This window comes from Lonchura striata, chromosome 23 (assembly GCF_050655825.1).
Source record: "Lonchura striata isolate lonStrDom1 chromosome 23, ASM5065582v1, whole genome shotgun sequence".
Lineage (NCBI taxonomy): Eukaryota > Metazoa > Chordata > Aves > Passeriformes > Estrildidae > Lonchura > Lonchura striata.
The window spans coordinates 2,048,491-2,073,729 of record NC_140725.1 but is presented as its reverse complement, the minus strand read 5'-3'; the positions used below and the strand labels follow the sequence as shown (position 1 = coordinate 2,073,729).

Here is a 25,239-nt window from a genome sequence, read left to right as displayed (position 1 = left end):
AGGGTCCCAAGGGCGCCCCGCTGTCCCCGCACCGCCCCCTCCCCGCGCGGAGAGCGAGGGGACAAAGCCGGGACCCACCGGGGAACGGGAAGAACACCTCGGGCGGCTCCGGGAGTGACCCCGCTGGCAGCAAGGGGAGGGTCCCCGGTCCCCACGCCCCCGGGGCCACCTGCGGGCTCGGGGGGGCGGGCGCCGGTGCGGGCGGAGCTCCCGCAGCCCCGGCCCCGCCCCGCACAGAAACTTTCCGTCGGCGCCGGGCGCTCGGCGGGAGCCCGGAGCGGGGCCGGGGCTGCGGCCGGAGCCGAGCCGAGCCGAGCCGGGCGGGCCCGGCCCTATGGGCAGCGGCTGCCGGCGGTGCGGGGCGCTGCGGGGCGCTGCCCGCCGCGGCCATGTCCGCCGGGGCTGCACCTGCGGCGGGCGGCGAGCGGGAGCCGGAGCGGGGCGGCGGCGGCGGCGGCTCGGAGGGCGCTCCCGGGGCTCCCCCCCGGCGGAAGAAGGGCCGGGCGAACTCGCTGCGCCGGGCGATCAGCTGGCTCCGGGGCCGGCGGCGGCAGCCCAAGGACGGCAGCGGCTCGGGAGGGACGGAGGGAGCAGGTGAGGAGCGGGCGGGGTGGTGGCCACGGTGGCACTTAAGGAGGGGGCACGGTGGTGGCCACAGAGGAGGTGGGCGAGGAGATTTTCAGGGAGCTGCTCAAAGAGGTGGCGAGGTGGTTTTTCAGCCCCAAAAATCCTGTCCCACCCTTAGCCACGGTGGTGGCTAAGGAGGGGTCACAGCGGTGGCCACGGTGGCCTTGGTGTGGTGGCAAAGCGTTGAGTGGTGGCTGTGGGAGTGGGCAGGGAGGTGCTGGGGTGGTGTTCTCAATGGTGGCCAAGGCAGTGGGCAAGGAGGGACAAGGTGGTGGCTGTGGAGGGCTCAGGGTGGTGGCAGCGGCCAAGGAGGAGTCACAGCGGTGGCCATGGAGGTGGTGAAGGAGAGGTCAAGGTGGTGGCTGAGGAGGTGTCACAGTGGAAGCCAAGGAGGGTCAGGCTGCTGGCCCTGGAGGTGGCCAAAGAGGGGTCACCGTGGTGGCTGAACAGGAGTTGAGGTGGTGGCCGTGGACGTGGCTGAAGAGGGGGCACAGGAGGGGCAGGGGTGCTGGCCATGGTGGTGGCCAGGTGGGGTGGAGCTGCTGGCCATGGTGGCAGCAGGGGGAGGAGGTGACAGCGGTGGTGGCAGTGACCACGGGGACCATGGTGGCTGTGGTGGCAGCAGGGGCAGGAGATGGCAGCGGTGGTGGCAGTGACCACGGGGACCATGGTGGCTGTGGTGGCAGCAGGGGGAGGAGATGGCAGCGGTGGTGGCAGTGGCCACGGGGGCTGTGGTGGCCGTGGTGGCAGCAGGATGGATCCGGCAGTCCCTGGCACAATCTCACCCAGCCCCGAGGGCTGGTGCTGGTTCACTGGGTAGGTTCTCCTGCGCTGAGTCAGAAGGTCACTGGGGCTGAGGGAATTCTGGAGAGATGCCAGCTGCTGCCACCTCCTCCTCCTCCTCCTCCTCCTCCTCCTCCTCCTGGGCAGGGTGTTTGCGTGCTCCAGGTGTGGCCCTTCCTGGCCCAGATACGGTCTCAGCCCGGCCCGCTCGTGCCTGCTGCCTGCACGGCCCGGTCACGTCCCTGCCACCCTGACCAGGACAATCCTGCAGGGGCAGCTGCCCTGGGTCCCCTCTCTTGGCCACCCTGGAGCCCTGTTTTGGGGATCCAAGGGCTCAGCCAGCGAGCTTTGGCAGAGCCATGGCTGCTGGCTTGTCTGGTCACGCTCCTCTCCTCAGCGCTTTTTTGGCAGTAGCAGATGTCCCAACAGGGAAGGTTTCACCCCAAAAGCCTGTCCCACCCCAAAAGCCTGTCCCACCCCACGCTGCTGGGGACAGTGTCTGTGTCACAGCCCTGCCCTCCCTGAGGGCACCTCTGGCAGGGATGTTTTGGCTCTTTTGCCAAGGGAGAGGCCTCTCCCGTGGCACCCGAGCGTAGCAGGACGCTGCCAGCTGGGACTTTTTTCCTCACTTTGCTCCAGGGAGTGAATTTCCAGGCACGCAAGGCTGCGTGCTGCCTGGAGAAGCACACGGGGATCTGTGATAGGACAGGAGTGGCCGTGGGAAGGGAAAAGAAGCTTGGGAAGAGCTGAGCTCTCTCCTGGGCCGATCCATCGGATGCTGCTGGTGGTTCCTCCGTGTGTGGACACCGCTGCCACAGCCCAGCACTGAAACCTGAGCAGAAAAAACGAGATGTGCCGGAGCATGTGATGTTCCTCTTGGCGGCAGAAACGCCCCCAGCAGCTCTGCCAGCCCGTTTTTTCCTTTTTTTTTTTTTTTTTTCCCTGAAGTTGTACCGTTCACCAGCTAAACCCTCAAAATGCCAAGTCACGGCCTGTCAGGGTCACAGCTTGGGGACCTCTCTGTGGCAGCTGTGCCAGCCAGGGCTCTGTCACAGCACTGCCACCCTGCTGTCCCATCGGGAGAGCTGTCAGTGGATGGAGGAGCCCTTCAGTGCCCCAGCCCGGGGGACTCTTCCCCTGTGGGCTGCATCCCAAATTCTTCTCCGCGGTGTTGGGGGAGAAGCAGCGCGGATGTGCCGCGGTTGCAGCTTGCCTGCGTGTCTGAATCACCCTCCCCGTGCAGCTCCGGCCCGCAGAGCACGCCAGGAACCCCTCCCTGCTCCAGCGGCCCCGGCACCCATCCCCGCGGGATGGGGACAACGTTTCCCTGCAGGGTGGGGGGGTCAGATGCCTCAGGATGCTGTGGGAAGGAAGGAGCGTTCGCCCCGGGTGTTCTCCAGGCTCGGAGCCGGCGGCATCGCCGTGCCACACGCGGCTCTGACCCGGCCGGAGGCTGCGCTGGCCCCGCGAGCATCCGTGCAGAGGGACCAGCTGGGAATTCTTCCAGCCCTTCGTCTCCAGCATCCTGTCCCTCTGCTGCTTTTGCAACCTTCAAGTCTTTAGGGTGCCTGGGAGCCCCTAAAGACAACCAACCTGCTCCCCAAATCCTTGTCTCGGCACAGGATCCACGCCCTGGGACACGCCAGGGGACCCTGAGCACTCCGGGCAGGGGAAGAGCACAATAATATTGACGGTGCTGGGAGCACTGGGAGGGGGAGTGGGGAGAGCTGCGGCAGGCTCTGCGTGCTCTCAGCTTTCCCTGGGTCCCAGTGGTGCTGGGGGATTTGGACCAGGCAGTTCCTCATCCCCCTGGGCGTGGATTGCTCATGGATTTGGGACAGGGTTGTCTGAGCGTCCCGGCGGTGGGGAGGGGGAGTAGGATGGCTCCAAGGGGTGGGAGAGACAGAATTCATCGCAGGGCACCGAATCGGGGCTCATTCCTGAGCATCTGCCTGCCCGGCATTGCTCAGCACTGAAATCACGGCGCAGGGAGGATGAGAGCATTTCCCCTTCGGATCAATCCCCCGGGGCCCGTGGCTATCAGCGATGCCATCTCTGGCTGCCCAAAGAGCTGAGCTGTGAGGAAAGGCTCCCTAATCTCTTTTTGGGAGGGCAGGGGGAAGTGTCTGCCTGGATCTGGGGCAGGCTCCAGCCTCTCTGCTTCTCCCCGGGAGAGAAACAAGAGCTGAACCCGGGGGTTTGATCCAGGGGGCTGCAGAGGGGTCAGAGGAGGATGTCCATCCCGTGTTTTGGGGTGGTGGGAGGAAGCCTCATCCCAGCCTGGAGATGCCCCTGGCTGAGCAGAGGAGAACTGCTGTCCCACAGTCCCTGGGCAGAGATCTCTGACCTGCTGCCCGTGTGGCCGTGGCCTTGTTTCATCCCCGCTGCCCTGAGGCTGTCCTGTGAACGGGGCACAGCCGGGAGTGGAAAACAGGGAATTTTTTCCCACCCCTGGGCGAGCATCAGCCGCCTCCCCGGGGCACCCAGCGGCTCCAGGAGTGGGGGGTGGCTCCATCCCAGCTGGAATTGCATCCCCGGGATGCTCTGCGCTGCTGGCTGGGTTTATTTCCACAATAACCTCTGGAGGCTGAGGAGTGATGAAGGCCCAGCGAGGGCAGCTGGGCTGTGCCAAGGGTCACGCACAGAGCCAGGATTTGGGATGCCCGGCTGTTGCCACTCCCTGCGCTGGATTTCTGAGTGCAGAGATGGAAACACAGCTCTGGGATGGAGGATGAGCTGGTGCTGGGGTCCAGCGCTTTTAGTCTGGGTTTTTTGGCTGCTGCTTTATCCGGCTTTCACAACATTCCTCTTAATTCCTTGATGAAGTAAAGGAATCGATGTTCCAGAAATATTAAATTAGGGTTGGCTTTTTTTTCTCTCTCTTTTATTTTTTTTTTCTCTTTTTATTTTTTTTTTCCTTTTTGATGCCAGCTTAGTCCAGCAGCAATGATTTCCTCACTGGGGTGGGGGATAGTGCTGTTAAAAATAAAGCTTTCGATGCTCACAGCTGCTTTGTAGCAGCAGCAAGTGCTTGTTGGGACTGGGGATTTGCCATGTGCGGGGTGAGCAGAGGGTGGAGGGGCTGGGCTGTGCTGGGGATCGTGCTCAATTCCTTCATGGAAAAGGTTTTCAAGCACTGGGAGGCGTTCAAGAAACAAATGGACGTGGCACTCAGTGCTCTGGGCTGCTTGACAAAGTGGGCTTGGATCACAGGTTGGCTTTGATGATCTTGGAGGGTTTTTCCAACCTTAATAATTCCGTGATTCTGCACTGGTGACATTCGATGCCGCAGGGTTCACGTGAGCCCTCAAGGCAATGTGGGGCTGAGCTGTGGAATCTCCCCGGACAATTATTTCCTGCATCCTCTGCTGCCACGCAGGGTTTGGTGTAAACACAGGGCTTGGGTTTAGCCCTGAGCTTGTCAGCTCAAAGGAGAGGGGGGAGGCGTGGGGATCGTGTGTGGGAAGGAGTTGGTTCATCTGCCAGAGGCACGGAGCGACACTTCAGAAAATGTGAGCAGCAGGAATCCCCTGGCTGGCCGGGCCTGGCACCGGCGAACAAAGAGAGGTGTGTCTGCAAGCACAGCTATTCCACCTGGAGACAAGCGGGAGAATGACTCCTGAGAATAACGTTCCAGAAGAGCCGATAAAACGATTTCGGCGGGGTCACGTTTCCCCCGTGGAAGGCAGGTCTGGTTTCATAAGACAATATCATCATTGACTCCGGCAGCGATGGGAACACGACCTGCTGGAAGGCGAAGAGCTGGGCAAGGATGAAGTGAAAAACCATTTCCCTGCCAAGCAGGAGCCGGAGCCTTGGGCTGGTGGTGCTGAGCATGGATAAAACCCACCTGAGCCTGGGCAGGGAGCTGGGCTCCCTCCACCTCTGCGGGCTGGAGCTGGACCTGTCAGCAGCAGAGCCAGCCTGGAGCAGGAAATCCTTTGGAACCCTCCTGGTTATGTATTTCTGTTAATGATTGGGGACCTCAAGTGGGGTTTTTGTGTTACCTTTGCCTCGCTGAGCTTTACTTCCCCGTGAAGGGAACAAGGGCTGAATTCCTTTCTCATTCAGGCAGCTCAGCTCCTGCTCTCTGCTGGCTGGGAGATGGGATCGGGTTTAGAAAACTCCAGAAGGAGTGGGTGAAACACCAGGAGGGATGGACAGAGCAGCAGGAGGGATGGAGAGAGCACCAGGAGAGATGGAGAGAGCAGCAGGAGGAATGGACAGAGCAGCAGGAGAGATGGACAGAGCACCAGGAGGGATGGACAGAGCAGCAGGAGGGACAGACAGAGCACCAGGAGGGATGGACAGAGCACCAGGAGAGATGGACAGAGCAGCAGGAGGGATGGACAGAGCAGCAGGAGAGATGGACAGAGCAGCAGGAGGGATGGACAGAGCACCAGGAGAGATGGACAGAGCAGCAGGAGGGACAGACAGAGCACCAGGAGGGATGGACAGAGCACCAGGAGAGATGGACAGAGCAGCAGGAGGGATGGACAGAGCACCAGGAGGGATGGACAGAGCACCAGGAGAGATGGACAGAGCAGCAAGAGAGATGGACAGAGCAGCAGGAGGGATGGACAGAGCAGCAGGAGGGACACAGAGCACCAGGAGGGATGGAGAGAGCACCAGGAGGGACAGATCTGTCCCCTGTGCCAGCACAGAGGCGTCCCCAGGCCTGCACTGGCCGCTCTGGCCAAGGGAATGTGTGACTTTGGGGAGATCAGATGTGCCTGGGGCAGTCACGCTGTGCTGGCCAGATCTGTATCTCATGAACAGCTTCTCTGCTGCTTTTATCAGAGATCTCTCGGTGAATAAAACCAGGGATTTCTGGCCTGGAGAAGAAATTCTGCCTGGAATCAGCATCTGTGGCCCCCAGCTCCCCATTCTCACCTGCTGGGGAGGCTGAGGGTGCTTCCCCTCCTTCCCCTCCCCTCCCCTTTGGGCTGCACTGAGGTTCTAACACGGAGCAGGAAATTGGGGTGCTCAGCTGTCCCCACAGCTGTCCCCACAGCTGTCCCCACAGCTGTCCCCACCCCCCAGGCTCCCTGAGCCAGGTTTCTGCTCCCAGCAGCACCAGCCAGCTGTGGATGCAGGATGAGAGCTTGCCTGCCCTCAGACCTCAGGGGGGATTGTGCCCTGGAGCAGCAGTGGGGCAGCTCAGTGGGGTCTGTGGGGATGCTGGAGCTCCCCCCACGCTGCTCCCAGCCCCCCAAATTCGGCAGGGACAGAACCACGGGGCCCAGGAGGAGCTGGAGCTGTGGCTGTGAGTTACCCCAGCCACTGGGTATTTTTGGCATGCGTGGGGCCACGCTCCCTCCCGGGGCTCTGCCCCAAATCCCGGGCTGAGCCCGGGGGCGGCGGCGCCTCGGCTCCCTGAGCAATGCTGGCACGGAGGGATCTGTTTTGGGAGTGCAGGGGGAAGTGTCTGCCTGGATCTGGGGCAGGCTCCAGCCTCTCTGCTTCTCCCAGAGAGAGAAACAAGAGCTGAACCTGGGGGTTTGATCCAGGGCACTGCAGAGGGGTCAGAGGAGGATGTCCATCCCGTGTTTTGGGATGGTGGGAGGAAGCCTTATCCCAGCCTGGAGATGCCCCTGGCTGAGCAGAGGAGAACTGCTGTCCCACAGTCCCTGGGCAGAGATCTCTGACCTGCTGCCCGTGTGGCCGTGGCCTTGTTTCATCCCCGCTGCCCCAAGGCTGTCCTGTGAACGGGGCACAGCCGGGAGTGGAAAACAGGGAATTTTTTCCCCCTGGATCCCCTCATCTCTTTAACAGCTCCCAGAGCAGATGGGGCAGCAGACCCACAGAGTCAGTCCCTGCCCAGCTGAGCGTGCCCTGGGCACCCAACCAAGCTGGTGAGGAGCTGAACCGTCAATATTTCCATTACTGAGGAGACTGAAGTCCAAAGATTAATTCGGTGCTGATCACCTTGGGAGGTCAGGACAAAGCTGCTGGTTGATCTTTAATTTTTTTTCCTTTCTTTCTTGCACCACCTCCCCGGTTTTTGTGCCTTTCCCACAAAACCCTCCTTCCTATTTATCCCAGCCTTTGATGAATCACCTAAGGAACATAAACATTGCCAGCAGGAATTGCCCACCACTGCCTGCCTGGCTGACCCCTCCCTGCCCTGGCAGCATTTAATGTTCTAATTAAAAATCAGGAGGGAAAAGTGGCCTTGGGGAAGGGGCCGTGAAGGGAGGCGCTTGTCCGGGTGGCTCGGGCAGCTCTTGGAGCAGCAATTCCCGTGGCCAGCAATTCCCTGGCTGCTGGCAGAGCAGGGATTGGGGCCGGGAGAGGCCGAGGTGCTCCCGGAGAGGGACGGGAAGGTGCCGGCAGTGTGAGCAAAGTGCTCCTGACTCGCCCCAGAGGCAGGAGTGGCCGTGGCGAGGGCGGCAGGGGCTGCCACCCACGCCAGGGCTGGCATGTGGCTGCTCGCCCTGACTTTGGGCACAGCGGCAGGACCCAGCCCCTGGCCTCGGGCGCTTTGGTAGTCCTGTCCTAACCTTGGGCGGGCTGCGTGAGGTCTCCCCGTCCCCAAAAAAAAACCCACCGAGGTGGGAGGGTTGTAGCGGCGGCTGCTGGAGATGAGCACGGCCAGAAGCGGTGGCGGCAGCGTGGCGAAATCCAGGGAGCTGCGAGCGCGGCTGGAGGCGAAATCCCCGGCTCGGGGATGTTTGGCTAGCGGGGCTTCTCCCTGTATCACCCCGGCATCCCATCCCGGGCGGAGGGATGGGTTTGGGAGGGTGCTGTGCGATCCGCTGGAGGCCAAATCCCCGGCTCGGGGATGCTTGGCCAGCGGGGCGTCTCCCTGTATCACCCCGGCATCCCATCCCCGGAGGAGGGATGGGATTTGGGAGGGTGCTGTGCGATCCTCTGGAGGCCAAATCCCCGGGTCGGGGATGTTTGGCCAGCGGGGCGACTCCCAGAGCCCGCTCAGCCTCTGTGTATCACCCCGGCATTCCCGGGCGGAGGGATGGGGCTGGGAAGGTGCTGTGCGATCCACTGGAGGTGAAATCCCCGACTCGGGGATGTTTGGCCAGCGGGGCGTCTCCCTGTATCACCCCGGCATCCCATCCCCGGCGGAGGGATGGGTTTGGGAGGGTGCTGTGCGATCCGCTGGAGGTGAAATCCCCCAGTCGGGGATGTTTGGCCAGCGGGGCGTCTCCCTGAGCCCGTGTATCACCCCGGCATTCCCGGGCGGAGGGATGGGTTTGGGAGGGTGCTGTGCGATCCGCTGGAGGTGAAATCCCCGGGTCGGGGATGTTTGGCCAGCGGGGCGTCTCCCTGTATCACCCCGGCATCCCATCCCCGGCGGAGGGATGGGTTTGGGAGGGTGCTGTGCGATCCGCCGGGCCATCCCGCCAGGCCCCTCCTCTCTCTCTGCCCGTACCATTGGCTCCGGCGCGGCCGCCTGCGAGCGCTGCGCTCCGCCGGGGCCGGGGCGATGGGGAGCGGCGGCTGAGAGCCGCGATCCGCCGGGGCCGCGCCGGAGCCCGCTCGCTTCGGCCATGTAGCACCGCGGTGCCCTCCACCCGGCCGCGGTGGAGGCGGCAGCGGCCTCATGGGCAACGCGCAGCGCAAGAGGAGCCCGGCGGGCACCAAGCCCGGCTCCTCGTGGCCCTTCGGCCGCGCCGGGAAGCCGAGGGCAGGTAGGAGCCGTGCGGCCGGCGGAGGATGGGGCGCGGGGATTCGGAAGGGGTCGAGCTGGGAAAAGTTGGCCGCTGGTGTTCTGCTGGGCTGGGCAGGAGCGGGGGGTGAGGGGAGGCTTCGCTCTGCCCTCCCTGTGCTCGGGGGGCAGGATCAGCCCGCTGCGGGGCTGGGGGAGCCCCCCTGGCTGCGGGCAGGGCTGCGCAGGAGCGCCGGGGAGCAGCCGTGGGCTGGGCGCGCTATCAGGACGGGATCAGCTGCATTAGTTACCGATTTGTTTTTCCAAGTGGGAGCCCAGCGCTGCCGCCTTCCTCCCCGGCCCCCCGCTCGCACCCCGTGCCTCGGTTTCTCTCGCTGCGCCGCGGGGAGAGGCGGATCTGGGAGTGTTCGCGGGGGCTGCTGCCCCGCCGCCCTCCCCTCTCCCTGCGCGGCTCCGTCCGTCCGTCCGTCCGTCCGTCTGTCCGCAGAGCGATTGCCCCGCTGCTTTGTGCTCCGTCCCCACGGATGCCGCTGGAAAGCCCAGCGGGAAGCAGGGGTCGAGATGAGGGAAAGGGACGAGGAGCAGGGAAAGGGACGAGGAGCAGGGAAAGGGTCCCACGCGTGGAACAGTGAACCCCGTGGGGTGTCTGGTGAGCTCCGATGCCGGCAGGGAAAGTCTGGCAGGGAAAGTCTCTCGCAGTAGCATCGTCCCCATCGCGGGGTTGCTGACTCCCCCGCTGGTGTCATTAAAGTGTCCCTGTGTCCCCAGCCCGGCCTGAGGCAAGGAGGAGCCTTGGGAGGTGTCTGGGCAGGATCACAGGAGCGGGGTTAGCAGGACCAAGGGGTAACCGGGGGCGTTTTCCTTCCCTCAGCAGCTCTGGGGGATCCTTGGCCCTGCTGTCCCTCCTGCCCCGTTTCCCTTTACAGGCAGCAGCCCTCAGGGTAAACGGGACCTGGAATCATCTCTGCACAGGCCTGGGGGCACCACTCAGAGCAAAACCATCCCAGAGGTGCTGCCTGGGATGGGGACACCTCGCAGGTGCCCAGGGAGAGGGGGCTGGAATGTCCTGGCTGAGAACATCCGCTCGGTGCTTGGGGAAACTGAGGCAGGAGGTCACACATCACCTCTGGCCATGCCGGGACAGCATCTCCTTCACTGCAGGCTCTCCACGGTGCTCCTCTCCTCACCTGGGTGGCTGCAGGCTCCTCTCTGCCTCTCTGCTCCTGCTCTCCCTGCAGGAAGGGCCCGGTGCCATTGGCCAGGCCGGGCACATCCTCACCTTCTCCACGTGCCACTCCTGCCCAGACCTCCGTCACCTCTCCATCCCCTGCCAGCCTCGCGTGTCCAGGACCGTGCCACCCTTCCCCAGGGCTGCCTGGGAAAGCCCTGCTCCATCTCAGCGCCCTGGCATGGGCGGGATGTGGGACCGGCAGGGATCCCGGGAGGCGAGGGCTGGCTCTGGGGCCGAAGGCCGTGGGGTGGAAGGTGCTGAGAAAACACGGGGCGAGTTGTGTTTGTTCTCTGCGACGCCTCCATGGCAACGGCGCGGCGGCCACAAAGCCAAAGAATTTGCATTGTGTCGCTTCAGCGTTTCGGAGGGCGCAGCCCGGCTCGCCGGCTGGGGGCAGGGTGTGCCGGCACCCTGCGGGCGGCCGTGTCCCCCCTGCGAGACCCCGGCTGCCTCGGATTTTGGGCTGGAGAACAATTGCGAGCGGCTGGAGCAGTGTCCCCCGGTTCCTGCCTCTCCGCTGACTGGAGGATTCGTTTGGCCCTGCCGTGCCCGGTGTTGGCGCATCAGGCCCGGGCAGGATGGTTTTGTGCTTGTGCCGTGCGTGCAGAGGTGTGGGCACCGCCTTTGGGTGCTGAGGGGACAGAGCAGGGGTCCCCAGGGTGGGCACAGCCGAGGGCTCCGGGGTGGCTCTGCCGCTGAGCGCACCCACTCTGCCCACCCGTGCCAAAGCCACGCACCCCGTGCCCACTTCCCCGTGCCAGAGCGGGGCCTGGCTTGCTCCGGGAGCATCCCCAGCCTCTCGCCCATACCGAGGAAGGTCCTTGAGCCCCAGGGAGAGCGAAGCCTCTTATCGCCTCCTTATCGGGACTCCCCGCCGGGCGCTGCTGAGTCAGGGCGCAGGAACGCGGCTGCGGGCCGGGCTGCGCCCCGCGGAGCTCTGCGTGCGGGGTCACCCGGCAGCCGCGAACCCTCGCTGGCCCCTGGAGCGGCCCGCAGGGAAAATAATCATGGAATGGTTTGATTTGGAAAGAACTTTGAAGCTCATCGCGTTCCAGTCCATGGGCAGGGACATTTCCACTATCCCAGGCTGCTCCAACCTGGCGTGGGACACTTCCAGGGACGGGGTATCCCAATGCCTCGGGGTGACTGTGGCTGGGAACGTCCCCAGCAGCAGCAGCAGCAGCCATGGAGCCCCTCGGCAGTCCCGGCTCCTGCAGGGCAGCTCCGCTGTGGGCTGAGCAGCTCTGAGCTCTGTCCTTTGCAGCCTCTCTCCGTGCCAGACCCACGCTGGGCCGGCTCCGCAAACACCCGTGGGGGGCGGATGAGAGCGGGGCCCGGTCCCGGCGGGGGACACGCCGAGATTTACACAGGAGCTTCCTCCAGGCACCGCCTGCCAGCATCCTGCTGCGTCCGGGACATCCGAGCCTTGCCGGTGCCCCCGTCCCGCTCCCGGAGCAGGGGAGGAGGCGCTCGGCGCTGGCCCTGGCAGGCAGCAGCCGCAGCTCCCGGTCTGACATGCCGTGCCGTGCCGGCTTGGCACGCTCCCGGCACCGAGGGGCAGGGACGGGACCTGCCCTGTGCCTCTGGGCTATCCCCCACCCCATCCTGGTGGCAGCGACTCTCCCTGATGCCACACGGCCGTGTCCATCTCCGTGGGAGGATCGGCACCTCCGCAGCGTTTCCTTGGAAAAGCCCCGCGGGGCGGGAGCGGGGCTGGGCGCTGCTTGCAAGGACGGGCAGGGGAGGGGGGATCCGTGCACGGATAGAACCTGCAACGTCTTGTCCTTAATCCGTCTGCCCGGTTTGCTCCAGCGTGGTGCCAGGTGCCTGCTGTGACAGGCAACGCCCCTGCCGTGCCAGGAGCGCCCGGGTGCCCTGCAAAGCACCCGGGTGTGACGGCACCGGCCCGGGGACAGCCAGCCCCGAGCCCCGTGCGAGCGGGACACACCGAGAGAAGGGCACCAGGGAGTGACAAAGCTCTGGAGAATAGGAGGAGGTGGTGGTGTCCCACCCCTGGTCACAGTGCCACCCGTGTCACCCTCTGTGGCCCCGTGTTGCTTCCAAGGGCACCAGGGAGTGACAAAACTCTGGAGAATAGGAGGAGGAGGTGGTGGTAGCCCACCCCTGGTCACAGTGCCACCCCACTTTCAAGGGCACCAGGAGGTGACAAAGCTCTGGAGAATGGAAGGAGGAGGTGGTGGTGGCCCACCCCTGGTCACAGTGCCACCCGTGTCACCCTCTCTGGCCCCGTGCCGCTTTCTCTGTCCCGCCCTGCGCTCCCCAGCTGGGATGTTCCCGCCCGGATCCGGCTCCTGGCTCCTGGCTCGGGGCTCCTGGCTGGGGGAGGTTGTTATTTACCTTCAAACCTGTTCGGTGGCTTCTCCGGGACGGGTGGGGACGGAGGCGGTGGGATGGAGGCTCGCTGGGCTGCTGCAGGGGCCGGGAATGAGGCACAGCCGGGCACTGGGGTGGTCCTGCCCCGGGACCCCTCTGGTCTGCTGCCAGCCCCTCGCCCGGATTTGGGATAACTCGGGGAGCAGGAGACACTCCGTGTCACCTCGGGGCTGGCTGTGGGGCAAGTGTGGCACAGCGGCGAGGTCGGGGCCCGTTGCACAACCCTGAGTGCTCCTGTCATGACAGCAGCCATGGCTGGAGGCGATGCAGCCACGGCTCTGCTCCGAGTGGGATTTCACCCTGCACCAGCTCCTTCTCACCGAGGTGACACCAGGCAGCTTTCTGCGCTGTGATTTAGGGGAAGAGAAAAAAAAAAAAACACATCCAAGTTTGTTTTCCCGGTTGAAATTAATTTTAGTTCAGCCTCTGCGTGGGATCGTGTTCGAGAGCCGAGCCAGCAGCGTGGATGGTGTTTGTTTTCTTGGTGGAGATGTTTTTCTGGCTGGAGCAGCCCCCCGGGGGTGGCCGAGGGCAGGCTGGCAGCAGGGGCTGTGTGGCCAGAGCCACTGTCAATATTATTGTGCTCTTCCCCTGCCCGGAGTGCTCAGGGTCCCCTGGCGTGTCCCAGGGCGTGGATCCTGTGCCGAGACAAGGATTTGGGGAGCAGGTTGGTTGTCTTTAGGGGCTCCCAGACACCCTAAAGACTTGAAGGTTGCAAAAGCAGCAGAGGGACAGGATGCTGGAGACGAAGGGCTGGATAAGGTCCCTTCCAAACCAGAATATTCGGTGATACTGGGGCACAGCTCTGTCAGGGTCCATCCATGTCCTGACAGCTCCGTGCTGCTCCCAGGAATGGGGTTCATGGTGCACCCCACTGGTGTTTTCCATGCCCGTGGTGGCAGCTGGCAAGCAGAGCTGTCCCCAGGCATGGATGGTGCTGGGAGGGACCCCCAGAGCGGTGGGAGAGCACCAACCCCGTGGGGCAGGGGGGCTTCTTCCTGCTGAGAGTGGGGTCCCTGGGGACCTCGCAGCCCCCTCCCGCCCCCCTGGGGCTCCCCCTGCTCCCCATTTTTCGGCGGTGACTCAGTGGCGGGCAGGGAGCTGCAGGACCCGCGCCTGGAGCAGGCAAGTCGGGGCAGTGCCGAGCAGGCAGGGATGGATGCTTGCAGCCGAGCCCGGCCAAACCTGCTGCTCGCAGGAGGCACAGGCCTGGCCAGGAGGGGGACAGGAGCTGGGATTTTCTCCCCTGGATGGGATTTTCTCTCCAGGTGAAGAGCGGCAGAGCGAGAGCTGGGCCAGCAGCGAGTTCTGTTTGCAGCACCGGGCTGGGCGGCCCTGGCCGTGCTCCTGTGGGGGCTCAGCCCTTGTGGAACCCTTCCCATTCCCGCTCTGGTACCTCCAGCCCCTCTGGCAGAGCTGAAGGCAGGGTGCCCGGGGTTCCCTGTCCCTTGCTGTGCCTCGCTCCAGGGATGCTGTGCTCCCTCCGGACCATCCCTGGCACTGGCAGCAGCGGTACCAGCTCCGAGCCCATCCTTGAGAGGGTGCCCGTCTCCTTATCTGCGAGAATCCCGCTGCCACGTGTGGCCGAGGCACGTTTGTCAGCTGAGCCCGGAGGGCTCGGGGCGATCCGGGATGCACCGCAAGGAATGCACGGGGGCCAGGACACCGGCTCCAAGCGGGCGTGTTGCTACCGGCAGCGGCTGCAGCTGCGGCGGCTTCCCCAGCCCAGCGGGACCTGCAGCCTCTGCTGCAGCATCGGGGCTCTCCCCCTCCTGGATTCCCCCCCTGCTTATAGCAGAATTCACCCCGTGCTGACAGAGCCGGGGTGAGGCCGGCTGGGTGAGGATGAGGAGGTAGCGAAGGTCACAGGGAGTGGAAGGAGTGGAGGCAGCGTCGTGCCCTGGCTCAGCCCTGGATTTTCTTTTGGGAGGCTGCAGCTCCTCCTCAGCGGTGTCACAGCGGAGAGGGACACGTCTCCATCAGTGTGGGGTGTTCTCCAGCTCCTCTGTGTGGGCAACGGGCCACAGGCAGGAAGGTGGAGCGGGGCCAGGCTGTCTGCCAGCACCCGGGAATGTCCCCAGCCCTGGCAGCAGCTCCCACCCGTGCTGCCACCGGCAGAGCTGCGGGGCCCAAGCTGAGCTCTGCTGGGCCCTGCACCAGCAGCACAGGAGGGGCTGTCTCCCTTTTCTGGGGGGCTCCTGGTGCAGTCCCATCTCTGTGGGCAGAACTGGAAGGCTGGAGCCTTCCCTGTGGAGCTGGGAGCAGTGTCCCTGCCGGCTGCCACTGCCCGTGGCCCTTTCTGGGCTCATGACTGCCCAGAGCAGAGGGCAGTTCTCAGCTTGGCACGTGGCTGCCTGCTTCGTGCATCCTCAGCCCTTTAATTATGTCCCTTTTCCGCTGGGGAACATCTGCCCGCCACCACCAGCACCTTCTGGGGGGCCTGTGGGCAGCAGGGCCCATCCTGCCCGTGCTGGAGCAGGGGCTGGCTCAGACACAGCCAGGGAGCTGCTGGTGTTTGGGGCCATGGCCATGCTGGAATTCCAGGCAAGAAATCCTCACTGAGCCTGGAGCTGCCTGGCTGGGCACACAGAGATGCCCTTCACAAGGTCAAACTGTCCCTTGGGCTGCTGTCACCGCCTGGGGCCTGCTGGGACCCTGCTCTGGGTTGAGCCCACGCTGCACCATGCCAGAACAAACCCTGGGCACAGCCCGTGGGGAGCTGCAGGGCAGGGGCAGAGGGTTTGGCACAAGGACACGGCTGCCTGCTGGGTAAACGCTGGGTGCTGTTCACCTTTTGGGGTAAAACACCTGTAAATGGGGGGGATGGAGCTCCTGGAGGTGCTGGGCACCCACTGCCCTGGCAGCAGCTCCATGGTGGGGACAGTGACCGGCAGTGCCAGGGCAGTGCCACGGTGTGACCGCCTGGCATTTCTGCCCCTGCTTTCACCTGCCTCCGCAGCAGCAGCTGGAGTTACTGGTTAGACTGGTCCCAGACCTGGTTTTCCCCGCTGCTGCCAGCCCTTGTGACCGTGACGTAGCCCTGTCCTGAAGGACAAACACCCTTTCCCCGTCCTGGCTCGCCTTGGGGCTGTCCTGGCAGGGTCCTGGAGGGGCACTGGGGACAGGCTGGCACGGGGAACGTGACCCTGTGCTGTGCCACAGCCCAGCTGCAAAAACCTCCCAGTTCCTCCCAGTTCCTCCCAGTTCCTCCCAGTTGGCTGCACTGTTGTGGAAGCTGGTTTGCAGCGCTGCTGTGCCCAGCAGGGTCCTGGGGAGTTCCAGGGGTCTGAGAGGGAGGAGCAGGGGAAATGCTGACCCCGAGCCTGGAAGGACAGATCCCTGTGGTCTGTGAAGAACAGATCCCTGTGGCCTGGAAGAACAGATCCCTGTGGTCTGTGAAGAACAGGTCCCTGTGGCCTGGAAGGACAGATCCCTGTGGTCTGGAAGAACAGATCCCTGTGGTCTGGAAGAACAGATCCCTGTGGTCTGTGAAGAACAGGTCCCTGTGGCCTGGAAGGACAGATCCCTGTGGTCTGTGAAGAACAGATCCTTGTGGTCTGGAAGAACAGATCCCTGTGGCCTGGAAGAACAGATCCCTGTGGTCCATGAAGAACAGATCCCTGTGGTCTGTGAAGGACAGATCCTTGTGGTCTGGAAGGACAGATCCCTGTGGCCTGGAAGGACAGATCCCTGTGGCCTGGAAAAACAGATCCCTGTGTCTGTGAAGAACAGATCCCTGTGGTCCATGAAGAACAGATCCCTGTGGTCTGTGAAGGACAGATCCTTGTGGTCTGGAAGGACAGATCCCTGTGGCCTGGAAGGACAGATCCCTGTGGCCTGGAAAAACAGATCCCTGTGTCTGTGAAGAACAGATCCCTGTGGCCTGGAAGAACAGATCCCTGTGGTCTGTGCCGTGCGTGGGAGGAGGCAGGAGGGCCGGGGGGAGCGAGCCGGGGGCCAGAGGAGGAGCCCCCTCTTTCCTTCTCCCGCGGCCGAGGAGCGCGGTGGGCACAGCTGGCACTGTCCCCTCGTGCCTGGCACTGTCTCCTCGTGCCCGGGACTGTCCCCTCATGCCTGGCACTGTCCCCTCCTGCCTGGCACTGTCCCCTCCTGCCCGGCACTGTCCCCTCATGCCTGGCACTGTCCCCTCCTGCCTGGCACTGTCCCCTCCTGCCCGGCACTGTGTCCTCCTGCCCAGGACTGTCCCCTCCTGCCCAGCACTGTCCCCTCCTGCCCGGGACTGTCCCCTCCTGCCCAGCACTGTCCCCTCCTGCCCGGGACTGTCCCCTCCTGCCTGGCACTGTCCCCTCCTGCCCGGCACTGTCCCCTTCTGCCCGGGACTGTCCCCTCCTGCCCGGCACTGTCCCCTCCTGCCCGGGACTGTCCCCTCCTGCCTGGCACTGTCCCCTCCTGCCCGGCACTGTCCCCTTCTGCCCGGGACTGTCCCCTCCTGCCTGGCACTGTCCCCTCCTGCCCGGGACTGTCCCCTCCTGCCCGGCACTGTCCCCTCCTGCCCGGGACTGTCCCCTCCTGCCTGGCACTGTCCCCTCCTGCCCGGGACTGTCCCCTCCTGCCTGGCACTGTCCCCTCCTGCCTGGCACTGTCCCCTCCTGCCCGGCACTGTCCCCTCCTGCCCGGGACTGTCCCCTCCTGCCTGGCACTGTCCCCTCCTGCCCGGCACTGTCCCCTCCTGCCCGGGACTGTCCCCTCCTGCCCGGCACTGTCCCCTGCTGCCACCGCGCAGCCGTGCCCGGCTCAGGCTGCTCCCTGCTCTCGAGCAGCTGCGCCAGAGCGTCTTCGCCCGGCCGAGCATCCTCCCGCCCGTGCGGATGAGGACGGAGGGAGGGAGCTGGGGGCCGCCGGCATCCGCCCCGCCGGCACACAGCGGCTGAGAGCAGCCTCGGCACTACAGGCCGAACCTCCTCGGGGGGCGGCGGACCCCCCTTCCCTGGGGACCAGACCCTCTCCCCGGCCACCATGGTGGTTTTCATGGGCAGGAACCTCTCCTCGCTTCTGGCCTTCTTCAAGAAGAAGGGTGAGTGAGCAGCGGACAGGGAGGGAGCAGAGCTTTGTCCTTACACAACCCCTGCCCGCCGGGACCCCCCGGCCCGGCCCGGGGTGCTCGCCCACCCGCAGGGGGCAGGGGGGCTGCCAGCCCCGGGGGAGGGCAGGGAAGGTCACCCCAGCCCTCCCGAAGTTACCGGAATAAATCACTGCGCTCCTCTCCCCGCAAGGCAGCTCCGACAGCGTTCGGGGTTGGGGGGGGGGGGGTGTCGTGCGAGGGGCTGCCGAAATTCGGGGGGGGGAAACGGGGATTGGGAACATGATGATGGCGGGGAGGGGCTGTGGGTGTTCTGTGCTCCCCGCAGGGATTTTGCAGCGGCACGGGGGATCCGTGCGGCACAGCCCCGTGCCGGGCGGGCCGTGCCCCGGTGCCCGCGCACAGCCCGGGGCTGGCGGAGGCAGCGGCCGGCATGGCGGCGGGGCGGGAGGCTCCATTGTTCCAGGCCTGCTCCTTTGTGTGCTGGAGATGGAGCACGGCAGCCTCGCCACCTGCCTGGGCTGGCCCTGGGGGCAGCGGGGACACGGGGAGCACAGGGGACAAGGGATGCTGTGCGCTGCTGGCCGTGCCGAGCAGCAGGTGCCCCTGCCCCGGGGTGCCGCCGCCAGCCCCGAGGGTTTCCTGCGCTCGCCCTTCCCTTCCTCAAAATTTTGGTTTTTTTTTCTGGGCAGGAAGGGTTTGAGGCTTCGCTCAGGCGTGTGGTAGGAGCAGGCAGGGCTGTGCCACGGTGCTGCAGTGCCAGGGCTGGGTGATGCCAGGGTGGCCGTGGGCACTGCAGGGTGCTGGTGGTGGCTGTGGGGAGGGGGTGCCAGGCAGGGCGTGGAGGCTCCGTGCTGCTCCGGGCGTGGCAGATGGGGTGTTCAGCATCCAGCGGGGTTCGCAGCAGGGATTTGGGTCCTCTGGGATCTCTGCTGCTGGGTGTGCCTCAGTTTCCCTCTTCCGTGCAGTTGCCAGCCTGCCTGGGCACGGGGGGAGTCCCTGTTTTGGGGTGATGAGCAAGGTGTGGGAATGACGCAATGCTCCAGAGGGAAAATCATCCTCGATCCATCCACGTTTAATCCCCTCCTGTGCTGCCCCTGCCCTGCTCAGCTGCCCCCAGCCCCACACAATTCACCTCCTCATTAGCTCCTAACGAGGGCGCTGGGGAAGGAGGGGGATTTCTCCCCCATCCCAGGGAGAAACCCAGCGGAGACATCCTGACTCCGGAATATCGACCGGCCGGGCAGAGCCTTGCAGGATGGGATTTCTCTCGGCCTTTCCAGCGCCTGGTTCGGAGCTGAGCGGGACAACGTCACCCCGGGGTGGCTGTCACCACCCGGGGCTCGTGTCCCCCCAGCCCAGCTGAGCCCTCTGTCCCCGCAGGCGCTGCCAAGGGCGAGGGCGAGAAGCGGCTGAGCGTGCAGTACACGGCGGGCGAGGAATGTCCCGACAACGTCTTCTTCCCCAGCACGCGGCCCCCGCACCTGGAGGAGCTGCACAGCCAGGCCCAGCAGGGGCTGAAGTCCTTGCAGCACCAGGGTAGGTGTCCCCAACCCCGGGGTGGCCTTGGGGACACGGTGGAAGGGCTGTCACCCCAGCTCCTGGCTGGCTGGGCGCTGTGGGCGGTGCACGGGGCTGAGCAGAGTCCAGTGCTGGGGGCTGGGTTGTGCAGGGGGCACTGCCAGCTGGGCAGCTGCTTCCTCCGGATCCCCTGGAGGGATTTATCTTCTGTCTTCCCTCTGCAGAGAAGCAGAAACAGACCAAAAGTGCCTGGGACCACGGGGACACCAGCAGCCTCCAGGTGAGCCCTGCCAAGTGGTGCTCCTGGGGGTGAGGGCACACCGGGTGGCTCTTCTGTCCTCTCTGGGTGGTGTTTGGGGGCAGACAGACAACCAGCCAAGGTGGCAGGACCATGTCCAGGGGGGTTGCGGGGATGGAACTGGCCGTGTGTCCCTTGGTGTTGTCCCCTGTGCCCCATGCTGAGCTCTCTTCCCCATCCTCAGCCTTGGCACAGCCTGCTCTGCCCTGTGGAGCTCTGCTGGGGCTCCCCCTGTGCTGCATCCCCCTGTCCCTTCCCCACTGTGAGCCCTGACTGAGGAGGGGTGATGTGGTGGCATATGGGGACTCCTGGCCATATCCAGCCCGGTGCCTGTGCCCCTCCCTGGCTGCCAACGAGGAGAAACTTCCCTTCTTTTGGCCAGGCTGAGCTTTGGCAATCCCTGGGCTCTGACCCCGCTGTCAGAGCCTCACCCGCCTGCGTTTGCTCAAGCTGCTGCTCTCGTTGGCTCTCAGCCCCTTTAACCCTTTGGAAGTGGGGGACTGGGAACCCCAGGATGGGCAGAGCCACGGGGGCAGCGAGGTCAGGTTCACTCTGAGGTGTCTCATCCCAAGCTCTGCCTGTGCCAGGGGGGCTTTGGACACAATCCGTGTCCAGGGAGTGCTGGGGATCCTGTCCCTGTCCCACGCCCCTCTCCCAGCCATGGCAGCTCTCCAGCCCCGGCCTCTGGGGCACAGCCAGGCTGGCAACATCCACGGAATCATTTTGGGTTTGGCATGGGGGCGAGCCTGGCAGCTCCTTGGGGTTGCTCCTTGCATGCCCCAGCCCCTTCTCTCCTGCCCTCCGGGGGGCTGCGGAGCCACGCAGGGTCCCAGGGGCTGCTCCCAGCCCTGCTCCTGGTGGGAGGACTCTGGATGCCGGCGTGGCTGACTCAGCCTTTGGCCCTCGGAAGAGCTTTTGTCTGGGCTGCAGAGTCAGATCGCGGCGGGGAAGGGGCCGGGGCAGTTCTTGTCCTGCAGCCCCCGGCTCTGCTGAGCCCCCCTGTGTCCCCGCAGTCCTGTGCATCCTCGGAGGATGACAGCCTGTCCTTCCGGACCCAGGCAGCCTCCAGTGCCACGGACAGCACCTCTGAGGATGCCCTCTCCATCCGCTCCGAGATGATCCAGCGCAAAGGTACCTGGCTGGGGCTGGGGCTCGCCAGGGGGGTTGGGAGTGTGGCAGGGAGCTGGGCTCTGCCTCGGTGTGGCCACGAGCCTGCACAGGGATTTGGGGGCCCTTGGGAGAGAGGAGAGCAGCTCTGGCTGAGTCAGAGGGAGTATTTGGGCTGGGTTAGGCAGGCAGACAGGCAGACAGCATCTCCTCCCTGCTCAGACTGTTCTGTTGGTGCCTCTCTGGGCTGTTCCAGTGCCTGAGCCTGGCTTATCCCAGGGCACCCCTGGCAGTGGGAAGTGCTGGGGACACTGGGGACACCCAGGCCAGGGTGTCCTGCTAGACCCCCTCACATCTCTTGTAGGTTCCACCTTCCGACCACACGACTCCTTTCCCAAATCCTCAGAGAGGGCTGGCAAGAAGAGGAAGGAGAGGAGGACAACAGTGCTGGGCATCCCCCAGCACGTCCATAAGGAGCTGGGTGAGCTTTGGGGGGCAAGGGGGCGATTTTTAGGATCTGTTTGCCTTGCCTTGGGATCACGCTGAGCTCACCTCTCCCTGCTCCCAGGTCTCAGGAACAGCCGTGGAGCCAAGGGTCATCCCGAGGCGGCCGGGCGAGGGCCGGCGGGCCATGGGCACGGCCAGGCAGGGCAGCCCCTGCTGAACGGGGGGCAGGTGTCCGGCGACGCCGTCCGCATCCCCACCATCGACGGGAAGCTGCAGCCTCTGCCCGGGGCCGGCGGCGCCCGCGTCTGCCTGGGAGTGCTGGAGGAGGCGGATGCAGCCCTGCAGAAGCACATCAACAGGGTTTACTACGACGACAGCTTGGTGGGGAGGAAGACAGCGGCCAAGCTGTCGCCCATGGTCAGGCCGAAGTCGCTGGCCGTGCCGGGCATGACCACCTACGCCAACCCCCCGGAGATTCTGGTCGGCCCCGTCATGTCCATCTCGCCCCAGGGCACCTACATGTCCAAGATCATCCCCAACGCCATCCTGCCGCCCATGGTGGACGTGGTGGCCCTGACGAGCAGCAGCGTGCGGACGCTGAGCCGCTGCAGCCTCGTGTCGTCCAGCCCGGCCTCGGTGCGCTCCCTGTCGCGCTTCTCGGAGCGCAGCCCCCGCAGCCGCGAGCCCTCCTCCTCCAGCGACAACTGGAGCCACTCGCAGTCCACGGAGACCATCGTCTCCAACAGCTCCACCATCTCCTCCCAGGGCGGCTGCGACCCCCGGCAGCCCGAGGCGGGGCCGCACGGCGAGGCGGCCGCGGCCGTGCGCTCCGACGCCGACCAAATCAGCATCTACAGCTCCGCCAGCTTGGCCAGCTCCTGCTCCAAGCCCGCTGCCGGCCTCGCTGCCACGGCCCCCGGGCTCCTGGCCGTGGGCAGCGGCCGCGCATCCCCCGCCTACAGCACGAGCAGCCAGGCGGAGGGCTCGGACACGGCCAGCCTGGCCAGCGAGCGCTCCTCCGCCCGCAGCGTGTCCCTCAGGAAGATGAAGAAGCCCCCGGCCCCTCCCCGCAGGACCTACTCGCTGCACCAGAAGGCAGACGGGGAGCCCAAGGTGCTGGGGCTGCCCCCCAGGCCCGAGCGGCGGCCCCAGCGGGAGAGCGGCGCGCCCTGGTCCCCGCGCCCCGAGCCCTTCAGCCCCACGGGCGAGGATGAGGTGTTCTCCCCGTCGCTGAGCGAGACCAGCAGCCTCCGCTCCGAGAGCCTGGCGGGCGCCAGCTCCCCCGAGGCCCCTCGGGGCCGCCCCGGCGTGACGGTGGTGCTGAGGGAGCCCCAAGCTCAGGCCAAGTGGAGCTGCCCCGATGGGTCTGAGCGCACCATGTCCCCTTCCAGCGGCTACTCCAGCCAGAGCGGGACGCCCACGCTGCCCGCCAAGGGGTTGGGACCGCCGGCTGTGTCCCCGGGCAAGTCTCAGCCCCAGAAGCCGGACCGGGTCTGCTCCCTGCAGTCGCCGGCGCTCTCCGTGTCCTCCTCCCTGACCTCCATCTCCTCCTCGGCCTCGGACCCGACGCCCCCCGAGGCGTTGAGCGGTCGCTCAGACCGGTTCATCATCCCGCCGCACCCCAAGGTTCCCGCTCCCTTCTCCCCGCCACCCACCAAGCCCCAGCAGCCCCCGGCCTCTGCTGGCCCCCTCCAGCCCTCGCCAACCCCCCCAGCGCCCAGCACTGCCGGCCAGGAGCCCTCGGCCAAGCCCAACGGCAAGTCCCCGCCGCCGTCACCGCCGCCTGCCTACCACCCGCCTCCGCCGCCGGCCAAGAAGGTGGAGGGGAGCCCCCAAACCAGCAGCGAGACCCCCGCCGACACCACCTGGCCCCCGCCACCGCCACCAGCCCCCGAGGAGCACGAGCTGTCCATGGCAGACTTCCCCCCTCCGGATGAATCCTATCTCTCCAGCCTGCCCGATGCCACCTCGGCCACCGTGGACGTGCAGACGGCAACAACGAGCCCGGGGGCTGCTTCTTCATCATCTCAGCAGCAAGAGCCGCCCGCCGGGGTTCCACAGCCTCCGCGCCACGCCGAGCCCCTTCCCACGGCCTCCGTGCCCCCGCCGCCGCCGCCTCTCCCTCCGCCCTCGGCCCCGGCCCTGCCGCCCCAAATCAGCCTTAAGAAGGCGGCCAACGGCCCCCGAGTGGAGGCCAAGAAGGAGCCGGTGTCGAGGAGCAAGAGCGGCCCCGTGGCCAAGGAGGACGCCAGCCTGCCCATCGTCACCCCGTCGCTGCTGCAGATGGTGCGGCTGCGCTCGGTCAGCGTCGAGCCGGCGGCCGGAGCCGGGCCCGAGGAGCGTCCGGCCCCCCAAAAACCCGTCCGGCGCTCCCTGTCCACGCGGCAGCCGCCTCCTGCCCAAGACGCGGTGCCTTCCAAGCAGCTCCACCACGCCGTGCACCTCAAGGCCGCCGCCTTGGCCGCCGGAGAGGCCGCCGAGAAGCCGCCGGGCGGCCGAGCGGCGCAGCCCGGCGCCGAGGGGCTCCCCGGGGATGGGCAGCTGTCCCCCAGGAACAAATCGCCCGCCTCCACCGCCAGCTTCATCTTCGCCAAGAGCTCCAGGAGGCTGGTGATCGAGACGGCCTCGTCGCCCGAGGCACAGGCCGACCTGAAGAGGAACTTGGTGGCCGAGCTGATGAACGTCTCGGGCCAGCGCTCGGCAGCCCCGGCCGCCGCCGCCGCCGCCACGCAGGGCCCCGGGAAGGCGCAAGCCCAGAGGAAACCCGGCAAGATCCCCCCTCCAGTAGCCAAGAAGCCTTCGCTTGGCTCGGGGCCGGCTCCTTCCCCGAAGGCACCGGGGGCTGAGGCGTTGGGCTCCCCGGTGCTGGACGGGGATGCCAAGGTGGAGGAGAGCAGGACTAAGAGCGAGCTGGCGGGGACGGAGGGCAGGAACGGCGCGGAGCCGCCGGCTCAGAGCCTCCCTGCACAAGGTAGGTGGGGTGGGAGGCACGGGATGATGCTGCTGGAGGTTCAGCCTTGCTGCTCAGGATCCTGAGCTGTACGTTGCTAAGTGATAAATTCCCAAGCTGGATACCCAGCAGGGCTGCTGGGCTGTGTTCCAGCTGGGAGGCAGCGGGACAGCAGGGACAGAGCCTGGCAGGGCTGTGGGAAGCTGGGATGCGGGGTGGCTGATGGGCTCTTCCCTCCTGCTTTGCAGACAGACGGGGAGAGACGGCCTGAAGGATGACACTGCAGGACTGGAGCCTCCACAGACGGGAATCCAAATCTCTCAGGGACCTGGGCAGGTCAACGGACGAGTGTGGAACTGGCAACTAACTTAACACAGGAAGCAAACAGCCTTAGCCTCCACGGCCTTGATGATATTTATGCAAAAATGGTGTTGGTTTCACTTTCCTAAGTACTACAGCTTTATTTTGCTTTTTTTTTTTTTTTTTACTGGACTCGAGGCCCGTGCCCAGAGCCAGCACCTCCTCCCTGCCAAGCTGATGCTTGGTGTGGGTGTGTGGAGCTGAGCAGCTGCACCCAGAGGAGTTTGGGGGCCAAAGACACCGGAGCTGGAGCCACCACTGCCGGCCAGACAGGACCACGAGGAATGGAAGCACTTTGGACAAGGGAATGGGAAGGCTTTGGCCACGACAGCGCCTGGGGGATGCAAACAGGAACGGGAGGGGATGGAGGTGCTGGCTGGGAAGGGATCAAGGCTTTGGTTCTTGATGGAAAGGCAAGAGGGGCTCGTGGCCAGCACTGGCTCCGGCCACTCGCCACTGCCCAGCAAGAGGAAGGCCTGGCTGCCCCTCGAGCTGGCCCTGGGCTCTGGGGTAGAGCCTTGATTCTCTTTCTGTAAACTCGGGTCACATTTTGATTTCTTTGATTGTAAAAAAAAACCAAAACCTTAAACAAAAACCAAACAAAGCAACAAACCCAACCAAACCAAACCAAACCAAACCAAAAGCAACTGACCCTCTGCTGCTGAGTAGCTGCTCAGAGCTCTGTACCTGGCTGGTAAAAATGATGACCGAAGCTTGCTGCCTCCTGTCCTTCCTGGTTTATGGCTGCAGCTCCCTTCTGGTGGTGCTGAGCTCCAGGCACACCTTTGGGCTGGCTCCCAGCAACACTGCCCAATAAAACTCCAGAGCAGGGCTGGCTGCCAGCTCTCCTGGA

At 65.1% G+C, this 25,239-nt stretch overlaps 1 protein-coding gene across 3 annotated transcripts; it reads left to right on the top strand.

Annotated features, from left to right (window-relative positions):
* Nucleotides 1–331: 331 nt before the first annotated feature.
* Nucleotides 332–25,098, top strand: NHSL3 (NHS like 3). 3 transcript variants are annotated; one of them, XM_077788534.2, is made up of 7 exons: nucleotides 332–594; nucleotides 19,087–19,242; nucleotides 19,449–19,504; nucleotides 20,536–20,653; nucleotides 20,994–21,110; nucleotides 21,198–24,047; nucleotides 24,275–25,098. In XM_077788534.2, the coding sequence occupies exons 1-7, from the start codon at nucleotides 390–392 to the stop codon at nucleotides 24,295–24,297; spliced, it is 3,525 nt and encodes a 1,174-aa protein (XP_077644660.2). In that variant the 5' UTR covers nucleotides 332–389; the 3' UTR covers nucleotides 24,298–25,098. The 3 variants fall into 3 exon arrangements, with proteins under 3 accessions (XP_077644660.2, XP_085415834.1, XP_085415835.1); XM_085559708.1 differs by lacking the exon at nucleotides 332–594 and adding an exon at nucleotides 8,834–9,059; XM_085559709.1 differs by lacking the exon at nucleotides 332–594 and adding an exon at nucleotides 17,423–17,697.
* The last annotated feature ends 141 nt before the right edge of the window (nucleotides 25,099–25,239 follow it).